At 43.8% G+C, this 17,826-nt stretch overlaps 2 protein-coding genes across 3 annotated transcripts; both read right to left on the bottom strand.

Moving 5' to 3' along the window:
* Positions 1-182: 182 nt before the first annotated feature.
* On the bottom strand, positions 183-6,505 carry LOC100835294 (SCAR-like protein 1). 2 transcript variants are annotated; one of them, XM_003561674.4, is made up of 8 exons: positions 6,044-6,505; positions 4,960-5,120; positions 4,617-4,870; positions 4,272-4,339; positions 1,134-4,185; positions 955-1,038; positions 767-874; positions 183-665 (listed from the first exon to the last, which is right to left on the bottom strand). In XM_003561674.4, exons 1-8 carry the CDS (start codon positions 6,196-6,198, stop codon positions 624-626), a joined length of 3,924 nt encoding a protein of 1,307 aa, XP_003561722.1. In that variant the 5' UTR covers positions 6,199-6,505; the 3' UTR covers positions 183-623. The 2 variants fall into 2 exon arrangements, with proteins under 2 accessions (XP_003561722.1, XP_024313687.1); XM_024457919.1 differs by lacking the exon at positions 6,044-6,505 and adding an exon at positions 5,254-5,705.
* Positions 6,506-7,734: 1,229 nt separating this feature from the next.
* Positions 7,735-12,945, bottom strand: LOC100845326 (U2 small nuclear ribonucleoprotein B''). The gene is made up of 5 exons (XM_003558070.3): positions 12,782-12,945; positions 12,100-12,272; positions 11,307-11,400; positions 9,993-10,069; positions 7,735-8,213 (listed from the first exon to the last, which is right to left on the bottom strand). Exons 1-5 carry the CDS (start codon positions 12,852-12,854, stop codon positions 7,929-7,931), a joined length of 702 nt encoding a protein of 233 aa, XP_003558118.1. The 5' UTR covers positions 12,855-12,945; the 3' UTR covers positions 7,735-7,928.
* Positions 12,946-17,826: the final 4,881 nt, after the last annotated feature.

The following is a 17,826-nucleotide window of genomic DNA, read 5'->3' as shown; positions in this document are numbered from 1 at the left end:
CAAAGTCAGCGGCGTACAAGCGAGGTCCGTGGACGCCCCAGGAAGGCAGTACGGACTTGGGGCAAACTAATTATTATTCGCAAAATAATAATAATTAGAAATTAGGGATTATTGTATCATTGCGAAACAGTGTGCAAACTTTGTTCCTAAGGAATTGGGGCAGCGCAGCAGGCTCAGGCAACTTCACAAAAATGGCCGTGCTGGATTTCCCTCCATACGAAATCTATACTTTTCTTTGCATAATCCTACAGATTTCTTAACTGATGCTTCCAAACACTCAAGTCAGTTTTGACCAGGGAAAAAATCGACAGCATTTATCTTCTTTCTATATACACTCAGGTTACAAAAATGCACACTAGTACCACAACGCCGTACACATACACTCCCCGTCAAGCATCAAACTTCAGGAGGCACAACAAAGGAGGTGGAATACAGTCTCTGCTTCTCATATACAAGGGGGAAAGGAAGACCTTCACTGGGACAGATCAATTGTCTTGGCATGGTGTTCTCGACATGAAGAAAAACTGCCGATATGTTCCATCATTCTCTTCATGCAAGAACATGAGCACAAGACATGGATCGTTGCATAAAACATAGGCGCCAAAATTACTCTGAGGAATCAACTACTCACTCCAGCTATCCTCGTCATCGTCATCGGCAACAGCCTGTTTTCACAAGAAAAGAACATGTCACGTCGTACCCCCAACAAAGTTATGATGAGCTGAATTTTGCAGTGAGATCATGATGGCTTGACAACAAGGCTAACCTGGCGAATTAAGTTGGCCCTCTCCAAGATAGCCACCACTTGTAAGTTCGTTCTCGGACCACCTATCACGTTTGGTCTCTTCACGATGACTGGCTTCAAGTTGAAAGACTGAAAAGAAGGCATGATTCTATTCAGGGTACAGTCTAGCTGAATGACGATGCTGCTAAGGTACTGCCGTGGAGGCTTACCTTGTTCTTTATCTGTTCTAGCACTGTGTTCTTCTCATCTGAAAGCTTACTTGAAGGCTGAACCAAAGTTGGAGCCTTTCTTAGCTAAAAACATGAAACGGAAAAAAAGATGTTAATATGATCAGGTAAGACCTTATATTAGTTTCAAAAAGAAAAGGCAGAACGGGGAAGTAGTTTACCATGCTTCTATCATGAGAAGTAACTTGAAGCAGAGGACATCTAGGTGGTTCCGGCTCTGGATGAGGAGGTAACTTTGCTAGTTCCTCTTCTAATGCTATAGAGAACTCCCTAGCCTTGTCAACGGAACTACCATGCTCTCCATCTTCCCGTTGCACCGAGAAATCAGGATTTTGCGTATCATCCTGACAAGGAAGCCCCTCTGGTTTGTTTTCTTCTGAATCTGCAATTGTGTTTCTATCTGCAGCTGGCAATTCTTTCTCCTTGTGATCAGATTCCTTCACCTTTTGATCAGATATTTCATACTCCAGATTAGTCTTTTCGATTGGCAAACCAGCAGTATGCATGTCACTGAAATCACAATATCTGTTTCTGAGCTCTTCCTTTCGCTTTTCCTCCGGTTGCAGAATTGGTTCTATATCTACAAGCTCAGACCAAGCCTCCTCCGGAATTCTTATAAGCTCGGGTAAAGTGTGCAGATTAACTCCTTCTACTGAAACAAGGCATGCCGTGCTCTTGACTTCTGATTCGGAAAATAGATTGGGAGCCTGCACATCATAATCTTTGTATTTTTCTTGGAGATGATTTTCTTGAGAATCCCTGTCAAGTAATGGATTTGTCTGAACCTCTTCAGAAACTGTTGTCGGTGTCATTTCCTTCTGCAGCAAAGTAAAGCCGTTCTGCAGGATTGTTTCCTGAAGGTTTTGATCCTCTTGATTCATTTCATCAAATGAAGAGTTCCTCTCATTCTCATTTTGTTTCACTGCAGGCTTTGGCCTCGGTGGTTTCCCAATCTTTGCAAATAAAGCTGTGGATCCTGTCTGGAGCTTGGTCGCTCGCCACTGCATTGGCGGAAGAGGTGGAAGTGGCGGTGCATCTTCAGTATCTTCAGAAGAAGGAATTTCATGTAGAAATCCATTAGTTGATGGAGCAGGAAGCACATTTAAAGACTGCTGCATTGCCCCATTAAGCATCCAATCAAAACTTGAGATGTTCGGTAGCGGCACATATCTGGCGTCAGGAGCCATTTGATCTGCAAAAATTTCAGTGCTGCTGATGAATGGATTAGGTTGTTCCTGATGTAATTCATGTACAGTTGGATCTGGAGTCTCGGCCATCATGGATGAGATGCACTGCTGCAGTTGATCATTTGGGCCTGTAACTTCACAGCTTCTGAGAACAGTATCCTGTGCAAAAGTTGTTTCTGGATGTAAATAGCACTGTTCATCATCTGGCACGGAAGCCTCACTGCTGATTACTGACTCGGGTACAAGTTTAGGTACTTCAGTTTCTGTGATAGTTTCCAGCAATGTGGTATGCTCCATTTCAGGGATGTAGTTGTTTGCACCTTCACTTGCCATCGCGCCATCTGCATCTGTGAGACCGAATGGAGTTGCTTGGGAAAGATCATCAGATAGCTTGGATGAAGTCGGCGAGGAGATCACACCATCTGGAACCACGTGATCTTCTATGTACTCTGTGATTTCATCATCCTCCGATTTATATTCATCGGATTCAGCACATTCATTGGTGTCTTCCACATTTACCTGCTCTTCACAAATGCAGACTTCTTTCAACTCTTCACCCACATCTGATGCATTTTCAGAAACATCTTCGGTACGTATATCCTCAATATTCTCTTGCATAAGCTCCAATGCGAGATTGAGCATGCCAGCAGACAAATGCTCATCAGATGTAGCACCTGCACATCCTTCTTCTTGAGGACTCGGTGATGTGATGTCTGTCAAGTAGATACTGGTATGCTGGAAACCATTTTCATCAAAGACTGAATCTTGTGGACTGTCAGTAGGTGGAACATCATGGTCAGACTCTTTGTTTACTTCTGACTGGCATTCCCTTGGACTAACATGATTTTGTGGGGACTCAGAAGAAATGCTTTGCCTGACACTTTCCTCTATTTCAACAGGATGGTGAGACATTTCTGGACATTTAACATCGAATTCCTCACCATTTGCTTCAAAGTCATGCAAGTCGGTATCTTGAGTGCCATCACACTTTAGCTCAAGCAGCTCCTTCGCCATGTTCCGGAGGGAATCGGAGAACGGATCATGCTTCTTGGAGAGTTTCCTGGGCAAAATGCCAACTTTTGAAGCAAAAATCTCCATGCTTTCGACACACTTCAACCTCTTGCTAGCTGTCTTCTTGAAGGAAATGGTCAAAATATTATTCTCCTTGGCCTTTTTAGTAGGGTCAACTGCACTATCAGATGTAGCATTACTGACAAGGCCGTTAGTATTTGATTCAGTAGCTAGTTCCTTCATGTCAGGCTCTGAAACAAGGACATCGCTGGTGAGCAATTCCTCCAAGGAAGAAGTTCTCTCATGCTCGCAAGAAACAGGCTTCTCTTGCTCAAACAATTCCTCCAATGAGCTAGTCCTCTCATGTTCACCCATAACAGGTTTGGCCTGCGGTACATGGACAGTGTCTTCATCTTCAGGGTTACCACCGTTTGCTGAGGTAACATCTGAAGAGCAAGACGTCGGCGAGTCCTCCTCCTTACTGAAGCTACTAGAGTTGGACAGCACGGCACCGTGAGCATCGGAGCACGCCTTGCCTGAAAGTGCTGGTGAAGAGGCCCGTTTTCCATGGTCCCTGTGCTCCGTGTCTGTCTCCACTTCAGACACCATTGTTGTGAGTGCATCCACGAAAATGTCAATTTCAGAGTTGTACCCCTTGCTGCTGCTTCCTGCTGACCGGGCATCTGAAGAACGGGACAAGGCTTCTTCACACATGGACCTGTTCTTGTGCACCAAGGTGTGGTGGCCTTTCTTGCCTCTGTCCATGCTGCTGGAAGTGTCCACCATTATGTCCCTCTCTTCAGCGTTTGTATCTGGTGAATCGGTGAAAGATATCTGCGCCTCTGATTGATCCATGGAGAAAGTTTTCTCCTGTGGTGAAGAAGCCTTTTCATAAAGATCCTGCATCTGCGGTCTGAAGCTTTGGAACACAGAGCCGTTTAGCTGCCTGTTCTTCAGTCGTTGGCGCCTTGTTGGGGCTTCATCCAAAGCTTCAACGGATAAATCAGTCTCCGATCTGTTGAGGAACATATTGACTTTGCTTCAGAAGAAATTAACAGCGAAATAACTAATCAACACTTGAGGATGTAAGGGGGTGTGTACTTGGAGTCACTGTTGGGTGCGTTAGGAGGTCTGAAAATCTCAGAATTCTGCAGGTTCGGCCTGATCTCCTGCAGAAGGAATTAAATGTTCTCAATATTCCATCTACAATAATTTCAGTCAAATAGAGTCATCCTCTAGAGAAGCGGATTGGATCAGAATTCACAATTGGAGAGAAGAAAGAAATGTAAGCAATTAGGAGAAGAAGCTCCCAGTCTGGAGGTTATCTGATTGGCACTAAGATGTGTCAACATTCCTAAAAATTAGAAGGATAATAATGCGCACATGTCCAAGTGCCTGAACTTGGTGCAGTAACAGCAGTAGAGGTAGAGGAGTACGTCTGATTACCATGGCTCTAAGAGGTCTTCTTTCCCTTCTGATTCCTTCCTGCAGCATTCTTGAACAGGCAGAATCCGTCTTGAAGAAGGCCGGGTCCGAGTATCTCTTCATGCACGTCCCCGCGCCACCGATATCATACTTGTCAAGCATGAACAATCTGGGAGGCCCATGACACCGCTTGATGGAATCCATGATGAAGCGAGGCGTGTCGCCTCTCGTCACAAGCCCATGGTCCACCCTCAGATTAGCATGCCAATCAACTCCTGTGAAGGGAAGAGGAAGAGATGATCAGCCAAATACAGCATATAAAAGAGAATCGACCAATAGCATATCGACTCTGTGCTGAACCTACCCCTGTCGGAAGCAACGTACAGGTAATCTCTCTGACAGGAGTCTTTCTCCAGGAGTGGCAGCTCTGCCTCCAGCTGCTGCACCCGGAGCACCAGCCCGTGCCCTCGAGCCGACGTGGTCATCGCCTCATCATACAGCCCGTGGAAGACCTGTGCAGCAAACCTACAAGTACACGGACGTCAAGTTATAAATTTGCGACGGCGAATCTGTCAATTTTTTACAGTTAGTTATGCTGTGAAATTATTCTAGTTGAGGGAATTTTCACCGGTTACAATCCAAAACCGCAAGTGCTTACAAAATTTTCTTTCAAAAGAAAGAAGTGCTTCTTAAATGCCACTGGCAACCAAAAGGAACCTAAGAATAGGAACATTGAAGATTGAACCAGTATGTCCTAACATGGCTTAAGTGCAATTCAAGAACATCTGAAACTTTTGAGGCCAGAATAATTGTTATTATAGCTTATGCCGTACGGGACCCCCACAGCAGAAAGCAAAAAAAGAGAAGAATACTCCTATCTGAAGGTGATGGATAACAGAAATGACAATGGTCATCGATTTCAATAACACAAATAAACGGGGGAAATTAATGTAACAAGCCTGTCTTTTGCTTCAACCTTCAGGCTCCATGTAATGGGAAAAGTTTTTTTTCTATTACAGGAAAATGCCAAGAGAAGATTAAAAAAAAACAGAAGTTAATTAATTATATGATGACAAGAAAGTGCTTGATCACAATCAGAAACAGAGAAATTGTCCTCTGTTGCTGAGCTAGGACAAGACCTTCAACAAGAGCTAACCACCATGAAGTCAAAGGGGATGTTAATACGTACATCAATCACCTACCCTTGTCCTAAAACCTCCGAATTTGTTCATAACCAAAGGCATTAGGTGATCTACTGCTAGTCTGCTATCAACATCCAGCACTACTAACCCCAAAACCATGAAAGCAACAACTCCGAAACATTTCCAGCAGTCCAATCCATCCAGGAGAAGAAAAGAAAAACTAAGAAATGCGAAGGCTTGAGAAGCGGCATGTCAGACAATTAAGGAAAGGCAAAGATGGATGGAGGGAGGGATGGACGGACGTACTCTGCGAGGTCGCCGAGCTGGCGGAGGACGCCGACGAGGCCGGCCATGGCGACGCCATCGAGGACGGCCTCGGGGTCGTGCTGGTCCGCCCGCTTGTAGAGGTCGCGGCCCCCGAGGGAGTACTCGTTGGCGACCGTGTGCCTCGACAGAGGCATTGCCCTCGACAGAGGTTCCTCCTCTGCTCCTGCTGCAGCGGCAGCTTTTCTGTCTGATGGCGCGCGCGCCGGCGCGCTGTGCAGCTCCCAGTTTCCGGTGGCTCAGGTCTGGCAGGAACGCGGCAGAGCTCAATGAAGATCCTGGCTTTTTTACTCTTGGGATTTGGATTGTGGATTTGTCCTTCTAATCAAGTCTCGGGAGAGCTTGGTGCGGCGGTTGCTCCTGGCTCGGGAAGGCCTTTTTGTTCCTTCGCTCGGCGTCTTTCTCGTACTGCTTCCGGGTGGTTTGTCTTCCGCGCACAACACAACAACACATAAGCAGAGAGAGAAAGAGAGGGAGGGGAGGGGAGGGAGAAGGGGCAATTACTTAATTAATTAAAGAGGACTTAATACTCCAGTAATTATTCTCTCTCTTCTAGTGCAAGAGGGGGGCCCTCGAGCTCCGGCGGAGTGCATGTGAAAATTTTAATGAGCAATGCGTGTTAATTTGCTTGGTACTCCCACGGCGAAACTTGTGATTCTGCCCCGTTATTGCCGTGCGTCGCCAACGAACCTAGAATAGTTATTTTTCTTTTTCAAGAACGCTTAAATTCGTGGATCGTGTGATTGATTCCAGTTGTGGTTTCTGAATGGCCCGGTTCGGGTGAGATAGAGTACCACCAAATTCGAACGGTTCTTTAAATTTTCATTACACTAAGCGTGTGACAAGGTCAGGAATTACTGCGAGAATGAAGCCATCTGGTTCCGAAACATCCAGCCCAGCTACGGTGACACGACTAGTGGGTCGAAAATGCCTTTTACATTTCCCGTGACCGTCGTTCCACGACAAAAACACTGTTCACAAGGCAGTACGATACAAGATTCCGTTGCGAATTTGGCACAGCAAACCGGTGCCCAACGACAATACAACGCCCTACAAACTCCCCAACCCTACAGCCTATCATCAGTAGCCCAGCAGCACCAACTAGAAAAGAGCGGGACCAGCATAGGTTGCACGAGCAAACACAACGAAGAGATAATACGGAGTACAATTTTTTGAGCAACAGAACTAGCAGCAACAGCAGGCTTGCCTGCCTTTCCCAGCCGACCACCTCCACTAGAAAAATAGCAGAGAGCGGCAAGCATGCACACATACGTTCTTGGACTTCAAAGTCACTCATTGGGAGGAGAAGATACGCACCAAATTTGAGGGCCACGAATGCAACAACAATCCCATAATTGCCAAATAGTAGTAGTACAAGGCTGCACACCTTTCATTTTAGTTATTATTATAACAAACAGAAAAATAGACCACGAAACCTACCATCCCACCACTAAAATACGTGTTCAACAATCAGGCATCATGCCGGCAACTACTGAGGTGACACTTCGGGTGTCTGGCAATATGATATAGCATATACACCTCATTCGCCCCTGACCAAAGGATTAGAGGGGGTGGGAATATAGACCTGATGATTTTCTCTTGGCTTTCAAGCTAGGGATACCACCATCTCTTCTACTATCAAAAGATAATGCAGCCTCCATAGAGTCTGACAAGAACAAAAGGCAGGGTTCGCATAAAGACCAAGGGCCAAACCTGATTTAAAGTAGCAAAAACTTTGACTTCTTAAATAAGCAAGTTACTTCCCACAAACACAGGGTTAGAAAGCTAATACAGGAGCTTGAAAGCTTAGGGCCGAAAATCTTGTGGTTACATTGTTTTTGGCCGGTTTGGGAATCCCATGGATAGTTCACTTTTTCGCGTATGATATAGCCATTGGGTTCTCTGGGCTGATCTTGAAACCCTGTAGGGCTTGCATTGCAACCATGGACTGGCTCTCGTCCTCGAACTCCACAAAGGCAATGCCTGGCTTGGCTTCGATCATCCGGACTTCCCAGAAACCAGGGTACTGCCGGAACAGGAGCTGGAGCATCATGCTTGTGGTCTGGTCTGGCAAGTTCTGGATGAAAAGGATTTTGTTCGGTGGAGCAGGTGGCTCTTGTGGAGCCTTGCCAAAACGAGAAGCTTGATAACCCTGCCCAGGAGTAAACAGAGGAACTATATTACTTGAAAAACAGATTCAAAGTTGCATAGTAGTTGAGCATATCAAATTCCGTGCACTCTAAATTATAATCTAAAACTAGTAAGTACACTAGAAGGTGACATTGCATTCAGGACAGATTAGTTAGGCAATAGCAAGATAAGATATCTTACTAACTACTCCCCAGTTTAACCCACGTCATGGAAGGATGATATGAACTTGTCATGACTGGGAAAGTTTATTGTCTTTTGGGTGATTGGTAAAGCAGAGTTCTTGGAACATTATTTAGCCAATATACATAAATAAACATAAATTAAATACAGTGAACAGAAGGTATCATAAGACTACGTTCCAAGTTTGTATCCATCATCCATGACTTCTGTTGCTGTGGGCACTTCAAACCCGAAAACCGAACCAAACCCATATAGACCGAATTGTGGGTCTATTTGCTCATTGGGTTTCGGGTTTGACAAAAAGACGAATATACCATATAGACCGAAATTTCTGAAAATCCTCAAGCCCATGAACCATTGAGCTTAATTCAATATTATGTGTTGTTGCATGCATTCTCAACTAGTTGTGACTGACTGATTGTGAACTTATTACGAAATGTTGCTACAGTGTTTGCTGATAACTTCATTGGTTTGTTATGTTTGATTTACTATTCATGTAAAAAATTCCAAGGGGCAACACGTGTCTCCATATTTTCGCTTTATTCAGGAGACCGAATAGACCAAACTGTTAAATGGTCTAATTGGGTTCACTTCTTGTTTTTTCTTCAGGATGTCGGTTCTCATTTTTAGTCTTTAGGAACCTGCAAATGCAATACCCAAACTCCGAATAGACCAAATGCCCAGGCCTAGACTTATGTAGACCAACCAGCGCAGTTATAACTGCTGATATAACGTTTGAGTATGTAAACATATAATGAGTAAACTTCCCAAGATTCTTTTAACAAGTCTTTTTTACAGTGCTGGACGGAACGGAACAACCTACGAAAAGGTGCTGCTGCATTGCCGAGCTCCAGATGGTAATTGATAAGAATATCATTATTATTTTTTACCGAAGAAAGACTGTCATATTCAATGGAGGTATATGAGAGTATTGTTACACTTTGAAAACTAAAAATATGGAGGCAGAAGGCCAGAATAGCTGAGTGTGAACAATAACAGTGGCAAGAATCTAAATTTCAGCAGTGTGTGAATAGGTACTTTTGGAGCAGGGCCTAGTGAGAGAGAACAGATAAAATATCAGCACTGCTGGGGCCATTTATTTTTGAACCATGTTATAGGGCTATAATATTATTAAAGGAACATTCTGGCAAAGGCCAGAACTCCAGAATACTGCAGAGTTGAAGTGATATAATTCAGAATACTTGTGCATAGTTGAATGCATACATGTAAACTTCAGGTATACAGTTGCCATACAAGTGAGCTTTACAATCTACCAAACCAATAAAGGTAAGTTGGAAGCTTAATGGAGGATTAAGTGATTAGATCATTCAGATGTCACTGAAAGTTCAATAGAGAAAAAAAAACAAGAGAGCAACATGCTCTCGAGTCTAGACAGCATGCATATAGTCCCTCTAATTCTTAGTATAATAAAATTTAAACTGACATAAGGACAGGCTCTGTAGCGGGGGTAAAGAATAGATGAACGTGATGGGCAAAATTTTGCCATATAAAGCTGACTGTCACACAGACTAATGCACGGCATGGTTAAATAACAACTAACAAGAAAAACAAGGTGTGCCTTATAAACCAAAGAACTTACGGTTACATTGCTTGGGGCAACAGGAGCATTTGGGCCGGGTTGTTGTGCATCTTCAGTTCGTCGTTTTTTCTCAGCAGCTAAAGGGGCAATAAGAGGTAAGTGTATTAAATACACACTTTTGAACACTTCAAACAGTAAATAGAAGAAGAAAATGCATATTACACCCCTTGAACTACTGAAGCCATCTCATTTCAAGCTTTCAACCCTGAACTAGGAAACTGTCTATTTTGTAGCACGACGGTAACAAGAATGCATAACCCCCTAGGTCTAAATCTACACAGTATTACCTGACATTAGTGCTTTCGACTACAGTGGTATCCTGATAGATGGACATATGCTTACAATGCATGCATGTCAGTGAGAAATGTCTTAAATCAGAAAATGATGTGAACGAATAGCTGCACCCAACAATCATCGCTACCTCTACCTCGGGCCCTCTTCTATCCATAAATCATTATCCTGCACAAGAGATCTGCTCTTGAAGTCACGACGAGTCTAAATTAACGAAGGCAAGTAAGATGAGCTAGGGTCTCTAGGACTTACATGCTCTGGGCATGTCATGAAGGAGCAAAAGCTGTTGACACCCCAAGACCCATCGCTATTGAGGAACACGTGGATCTCACCATCACTTAGAATCAGATCCATCTACCTCCCTCTGGTGTCTACTAAAAAAATATGTTGAAACTCTTTCTTTGCCTATTTTTTAACTGATCCTACAGTCACGGGAAAGACGTGTGTCCGTGCATGGATTTCATGCCTCGCACTCTTGAAAGATCTAAAAGAGGTAATTTCTTACTCTTGTACGAACCAAGGTGACAGGATGCTGTGGCGGCCTCACAGCACAACAAGGCCACGGCTGAGGCAAGTGAGTGGACATGGCCTTCTCCTATGATGCCATCAGCAAGTACCCACAGCAGAAGCAAGGTTTAAAAAAGCAGGTGGTGACCCTAGTTATGTGGAAAGCCACATGATGAGGTGGATGTTCTTTTGCCTTTTCTAATAACTCAGGGTTGTAAGTGGATGGTTTCATACTTCATATTTGGAAATGGAACATTTGGAGATAATAGTGCTTAATAGTTTTTTCCCAACCCCATAGTCCCTGGTAGTTACATGTTTGGTTGGTACAGGCTCTTGTTTCGAAAACAAAAATGTGTGCCAATATGCACACTGGTGAATCAGTTATTACCATTTTTGCCACACTCTTATACAAACTCAACATATCCCCTATGACTGCAAATAAGTTATAATCTCCACGCACTTGCAGTATAGACTAAAAGAGAAAAACTCTAAGGTTGAAATTGGAATTAGAATTACCTTTCTCCTCTTGTTTCTTCCTTTTCTCCTTAGGAGCATAAGAACCGTCTGCTTTTGCAAAACAGTCAGACATTGTTTTTGCATATTGTACTCGCTGCACAAGGGAAGGAAAAGAAGTTATACTTTTAATATGGTCCATAATAGGAGCATTGGTAAGACTGGTCTCTTGTTAATGTTGCAATGGCTATTTAAGAGAAAAAGGCTCATTTCACTTAGACAGTGAACAAAGAATAGATTGAACGAGGAGTAACAGATTAGTCATTAGACACAGGCAATGTGCTTCAGCATCTAACAGAGACCATCTGGACATATGATTCTTGAAAGAGTATGTTCACAGTATAACCCAAGCAAAAAGTATATGTTAGCACCATCATATGAAGAACATGTGCCTATCCTCTATCCACAGCATCCATTAAATTAAACATTTCACTCAAAACACTGTAAATGACCGCTACATGCTTCACACTTGCCAGGCAGATCAGCATATTAGTAATATAAGAAGCATATGCTCCATATGGCCATACTTTTTGTGGCAACCTAAATCGCCACAAGTGTGCCAGTGTATAACTATTGTTGAAAAGTTATAGGGGGATACTTTGAATTGGAACATTGTGTGCTAATGCAAATCTAAACATAAGGGGGGCACTTAATAGTCCACTTAATAATCAGAAATACATAGATTCCATGTTAAAGACAAAACATATCCACCATGTTACCTATAAACACAAGGCAAAAAGGAGAATAAAAGAACGAAAACAGTTGAAAATCATCAGCTAAAGTGAAGATGACTCACCATTCTTTTGCCGTAAAAATCGAAGTCCTGCAGGCCCCGGAAAGCATTGGTAGCAGCTGTAATTTCGCTGAATGCTACCCATGCTTGCCCCCTCAATTTAGGAGTTTTTAAGGCCACAACATCAAGTATCCTTCCATACTGAGAGCACAACGCATAGAGTGACCTCTTCAACTCTGCAGGAAAGATCAATACGCATTACAGAATGAAGAGACCAAAATGAGTATAGTACAATCAATGTAGCAACATAGAACTATAATTTGCGCAGATTAGATTTGGATAAATATGAGCGTGCTCGCTTGGAGTGACAACGATGTTTGGCCAAAGGGGGCAATACTTCTGCAAACTGCTAGAATTTCTGAAAATAAAATGTTCTCACTTCAAAGCTCTCTGAAAACAACTTGTACAGAGAACGACTTTTCCTAATGAATCGAGCCCAGCACAACTTCTAGCCAAAGCATGAACTGAAACTAAAATCTGGGACTTCGGTGAGCTCCTACGGTCAAAATTTGAGATACCTACCAACTTTTCGTCTCTCGAGAAACCACAATGGAGACCCGAGTCCCAGACGAACCCAGCATCGAGGCTGAAACAAGCAACAACCCGGATCGAGAGTCTAGGGTTTTAGGAGGGATTTGGCCAGCGGCTGCGGCGGCGCGCTAAGCAGACGGGAGAAGAGCCTTACCTTCTTTCTTGATCTTCTCGTTGAGGTTCCTGAGATAAATGGTCTGGTTCGGGGGGACGTCGCCGGAGAGCATCGCCGCCGCCGAAGACGAGGAGGAGAGAGGCAAGCAGGAGACCTCGCTGTTTCGGGCCGAGAAATTCTTGTCGGCGTTGCACGACGTTTGGATATCTAATTTCTCCCTCCCCCGCTTATCGCTTCCGGGCTTCTGGCGGCCTCGAGGTCGTATTAAGGCCAATAGATGGGCCGTGGGGAGGGCTGGTCCGTGGGCCGTACACTGTACTAGGCCTATTTGCGCTTGAATCAAAGGCCGGTTAGTTTGTTCTGCTCTTTTTATGTGTTCCTTGCCCTAAAAAAAAAATGTGTTCCTTTGCAGCTGTTTTTTTCTCTTTTTCTAGAAACGAACTTACTAGACCTTAGCTTCTTATTTATTTTTTTAGGCTTACTAGAGCTTAGCTTTGCTACACAGGAGTTATTGGATGGTAAACCTGGTCGCTGGTCGATCAATTACTTTTATCTCAGCCTTATCTTAGCTCCTTCCTTTAACTTTCGAGAAGTCCAACAGGGCCACAGGGGAGGTCCTTGTACTCGTAAGATCAGGTAAAACTACTCCGCTCTAAGCAATCTCATGGCCATGAAATGGTCACTCTCCAAGGATGACAGGATTAATAAGGTTTTACTTTGTCAGAAGACTTGTTGATCGCAACCCGGGCAGCTGAATTTTGAAGAGCTTCGTCAGCACACAGTCAAACGGTACTTGGAATAGCACCTCAGCACTCGGTAAAGCATAGCCAGTGAATCCAGAAATGGGAACTTGGCATCCAAAATCGTGTTCCTGGAACCTGTTTGTTCCATCCTGGATCGTCGCTTTCGGTTGGAATCACACAACGTAATTGATTTGATCCCGCCCGTCCTGAAGCTCTAAAACTTCGTCGCTTCTCCAAGTTAAGCCTACGTACATTATACAAACAAACAGTCGATCTACGCATTTCCAGGTGCAAACGCTCGTGCGGACCCCCTTTCCATCGCACGATTCCGTGCCCAAGTTGCCGCTTAAACCTGTTGCCTTTGGCTGTCGAGGCAATTTGGAACCCATGATCTCGGGCGGGCTACTTCCAGTCGCAGCAAAACGACAGCCAGTTCGAGTCGCAAGTTGCTCAAGTGGGACGCAGTTTTAATCCAGAACTACGCGGACGATTATATTTATTTTTCATGTGGAGTTGCCTGTTTAATTGGAACAGACTAGCCAACTAGCTAGGAGCGTTTAAGTTCACGGTGGTGCTGGACAAAACATCTGAACACTCTGGCGACGGGATAGATTCTCTCGGATGCGGGTGCATGGGAGTGTTGTGTGGCGAAGAGAGATTAGCGGATGGGACTATGTGACGAACTCTGTTTATTTACAAAAATGGACTACAACTGCAGGCTAATTTTTAGTTTGATCTTTACATTAAGTCACAAAAAATTGACCTTTAACGTTTACATTTTTTCTACTTCCAAGGCGACTGAAAAAAAACTATATGTAAGTCGACTTGTGCAAGATTAATCCAAGTGCAAGGGGTGAGAAAAATTTTGATCTGATGGCTATGATTGTTGTCTGGAAAATAACTATTTTTGAGTCGATCGGGGAATAGACACTCCCTAATTTCCTAGAGGGCTTCCTTTTGCGAGGGGTTGCAATTTGTTTCTGATAATTTGTATTGCAACTACGATTTTGCTATGGAAAAGTCGTTTGTTTTTACTTACAGATCGGCTGACGCACTGGCTGTTTAGATCTTAATCCAACATAAGCATGTGGGAAAAAATAATTGGAATGACATATAGATCTTAATTTAACGGTTCTGATTCTCGACTGTTTTTTTTTTCAAAACTCGATGAATTCAAGCCATTTGCTTAGAAATCAAGCACACGAGACATAGCCACGCCATTACAATTCCATCGCTCCTTTATTTTACGGGAGACTCTTTCGTGGACAAAACGAGTCGTGTCGACTGTAGACCACGAAAACAACACGGATATGTTGTCAAGATTAAAATCAAGTGGTATAGCAGAGCGGCTAATTAATTTGTCCAATCGACCGACGTACCAAACACATGACGCAGAACCGGACATGACTGATGTGACTGACATCCTTTTCAGCGGGAAAGCGAGCGCGGGGATGGTGAGTGCGCGCAGCGGGCAGCGTTGCACACGGTTGCACTACGCCGTTGCACACCGGCTGGGGGTCAACTTGCTTACCAAGGTAGCTAGGTCGGGTCAAACAATCTGTCCATGTTCTAGAGTGGGATGAGGATTAATTCTGACCTTTGACCGGCAGATCAGTTGGCGGTCAACCTCTCGCACAAACCAAAGCAAATCCGAAACGTACAGCCCAAGCCATCCATCCATCGGAGAAGTCCTTGCAGAAGCTTGTGGCCTTCGTCCAGGGCATCCGAAACCGTACGTCCCTCAGCTGTTGCTGGTTTGGAACTTTCGATGCCTGGATGAGTTGGACCGATCCACGCATAGCATACGCAGATTGTATATGCTCCTAGCTCGTTCAATGCTTGCCATGTCTTTGTTTTCTTTCTGAAAGATCCAAAGGCTTTAGGATGTAATGTGATCAAGGGAAATGTTTTGATTCAGTCGAAGGGACTAAAGGACTTGCAATGTGAAAAGGCAAAAATGTTTTGTACTCCGTAGATGTTTCGCAGTCTATGCGATCAAAGATCTTTTTGCGCGCAGGATTAAGAAACTTTGGGATGCAGTCGTACTATAGTACTCAAGTACATTTGAAATGTCCGCACCGCATCTTCTTTCTCGTTTTGTTTTTTCGTTTTCCAAAAAACATCTCTTTCGCACCATGCATCTACGCTGCCGCGGGATTAGCAATGGGAGACCCTCCATGGTCGGAAGATGACATCGGAACCTGTACGAGCTCGTTTTACTTTTGCCTCGACACGGAAAAAAAATCGTGCATATAGAATGCTAGGAAACAGGAAAAATGAACTCGAGTATTATCGTAATCATAGGCTGCACTCAAAGTGTCTGGTGTATTTGTTTGTGTGCAACAGAGATTGATTGTTCAGATGTCTTATTTTCTTGACATATCTTGATATATATTATGCTCCTATTATTTGTCTGCAGAGTTCATAGAGTTTTAGGTTGGATGCAGTGCTATACAAAAGAGAACGAAATCTTGACGTGCAATAATTTAGTACTAACTTGGGGATACCGATCCTCAAAAGATCGACTTGTTAATCAGGTCCTGACTCAAGAAGTTGTGATAGTATATATCTACATATATTGCGTAATCGATCGTGCACCAGTGCACCTAATGTTGCAGGTAGTACTAGCTAGCGAGGTTCTTTAATTAGCAAGGTTGATCGCAAGATCCTCCATCGATGCGAGTTCTTAGATGATTCCATCGTCGACTATGGAGTAGGAGTACACAATGTCCAAATGCATAATCAACTGCTAAGCATCACTGGCTCCGAACAGAGATAATACAATACTTAGTATAGTTTTATCCTAATTGCGACAGAACAATAAAGGATTTCTTTTGCACCGGAGACATGCCCATGCTAACAGAGTCTTTTTGTCCATTCCGGCAATCCGGCGTCAATAATTCAGGTCTCTGGGCCTCTGGCCTTGACCGTCTGTCGATCGAGCGCGCACCCACCCGTGTCGTGCTGCAGCTAGCTAGCCTGCATCGGCGACATTGCCTAGCTAGCTAAGCCACTCCGGCCTACACCTAAGCTCCAACTTGCCTTGTTTGTTGCATCCCTAACATGGCTATGCTTATGGCTAGCTCCGGCGATGCTGACTGCGCGCTGCGGCCATTAGTTTAAGCTGAAAAGGCAGCGAAGAATAATTAAACAGATTCGCCCAGCATCCACACGTAACTAACTAACTTCCATTTCCTAGTCTCCTTTCCTTCCACGAGAGAATATACTACTGTACTCAAATTGGAAAAGTCTGCTCAAACTGATCATCGCCACGTCTCTACGCCATCGATGTGTACCAAATTAACGGCCCATGTATACTCTGTGCATACGTGTTCTTCATGTATTGGTACTACATACGTATTTGCATAAGCATCACGTCATTGGTATGTATAGAGTACCACGGCGCCGTGCATAATACTGATGTATGTACGTGCGTAAGGGAGAGGAACACGTTAACACGTACGTATATATGTTTGGAGTTATATAGCTGGTTGTTCGGTCGCTAGCTTGCATAAGTGCTTAGGTGGTGAAGCCAAGATTTGGTCAATTTGTTTAGGTCTTCTGCAACGGGGACCCGACAAAAGACTAAGCCAGTTTCAGATAGGGGTAGAGTAGCTAGCTCCCCTGGAGATTAGATGGAGGACAGGGAGGAGGCTTCCTGGCTGCCGCGTTAGTGGAGGCCTTTCGCGCTTGACTTTCCGAGAAGTTAACATTGGGATTGCTGTTGGTATGAGGTGGACTAAAATCTATAGGATTTTTCTCCTTCAACGGAGACTATTCATGAACAGCGCAATCTTTGTCTTGGTATAGTACACTTAAGTTCCCACTTAAGTTCCCAATTTGGGCGTAATTTGGTGATCATGTTCTCATGTGCGCATGTATGAAAGTTTGATGGAACTGTTAGGTCGTGGTATTGAAATTGGGCGCCATTCTTTTTTTTCCCGCAAAAAAGAAAGAAATTGGGCGGCCAAAGTCAATAAAGTGTCATACTTGGATGGGATCAATTCAATCACTTGGGGGCACATTACAGAAAAGGTTGTTAGGAACACAAGTTGGGCAAAATTCTAAGCCCAAACGGAATGAAAAGCCTTTAGTAACAGTCGTAAAAGAATCGATCTTTGTAAATTAGCCATGATCGACCACACGACACTACACCACGTTCTAGATTAGGAGGCATCTTAAAAAGCCTCAAAAGGATGATAAAATGCCTTTAAATTTATTTTGAGGCTTTTTAAAAAATGACAATAAAGTTGGGGAAGGGAAATGTAATTCCAGGCATTTTAGAAAAAAGCCTCCATAGGTAACAAAACGAGGCATTCTTTAAAAAGCCTTCAACTATTA

This window comes from Brachypodium distachyon, chromosome 1 (genome assembly GCF_000005505.3).
Source record: "Brachypodium distachyon strain Bd21 chromosome 1, Brachypodium_distachyon_v3.0, whole genome shotgun sequence".
Lineage (NCBI taxonomy): Eukaryota > Viridiplantae > Streptophyta > Magnoliopsida > Poales > Poaceae > Brachypodium > Brachypodium distachyon.
Note: the sequence above shows the minus strand (reverse complement) of the source record. Positions and strands in the feature narration are given on the sequence as shown.

Coding starts and splice junctions, on each gene's coding strand:
- LOC100835294 (XM_003561674.4), bottom strand. CDS start 6,198: ATGCCTCTGTCGAGGCACACGGTCGCCAACGAGTACTCCCTCGGGGGC. Junction 1,039..1,133: donor CTTCTCATGATAGAAGCATG/GTAAACTACTTC, acceptor TCATGTTTTTAG/CTAAGAAAGGCTCCAACTTT. Junction 666..766: donor GGGCCAACTTAATTCGCCAG/GTTAGCCTTGTT, acceptor TTGTGAAAACAG/GCTGTTGCCGATGACGATGA.
- LOC100845326 (XM_003558070.3), bottom strand. CDS start 12,854: ATGCTCTCCGGCGACGTCCCCCCGAACCAGACCATTTATCTCAGGAAC. Junction 12,273..12,781: donor CGAGAAGATCAAGAAAGAAG/GTAAGGCTCTTC, acceptor TCTTTCCTGCAG/AGTTGAAGAGGTCACTCTAT. Junction 10,070..11,306: donor GAAGAAACAAGAGGAGAAAG/GTAATTCTAATT, acceptor TTGCCCCTTTAG/CTGCTGAGAAAAAACGACGA.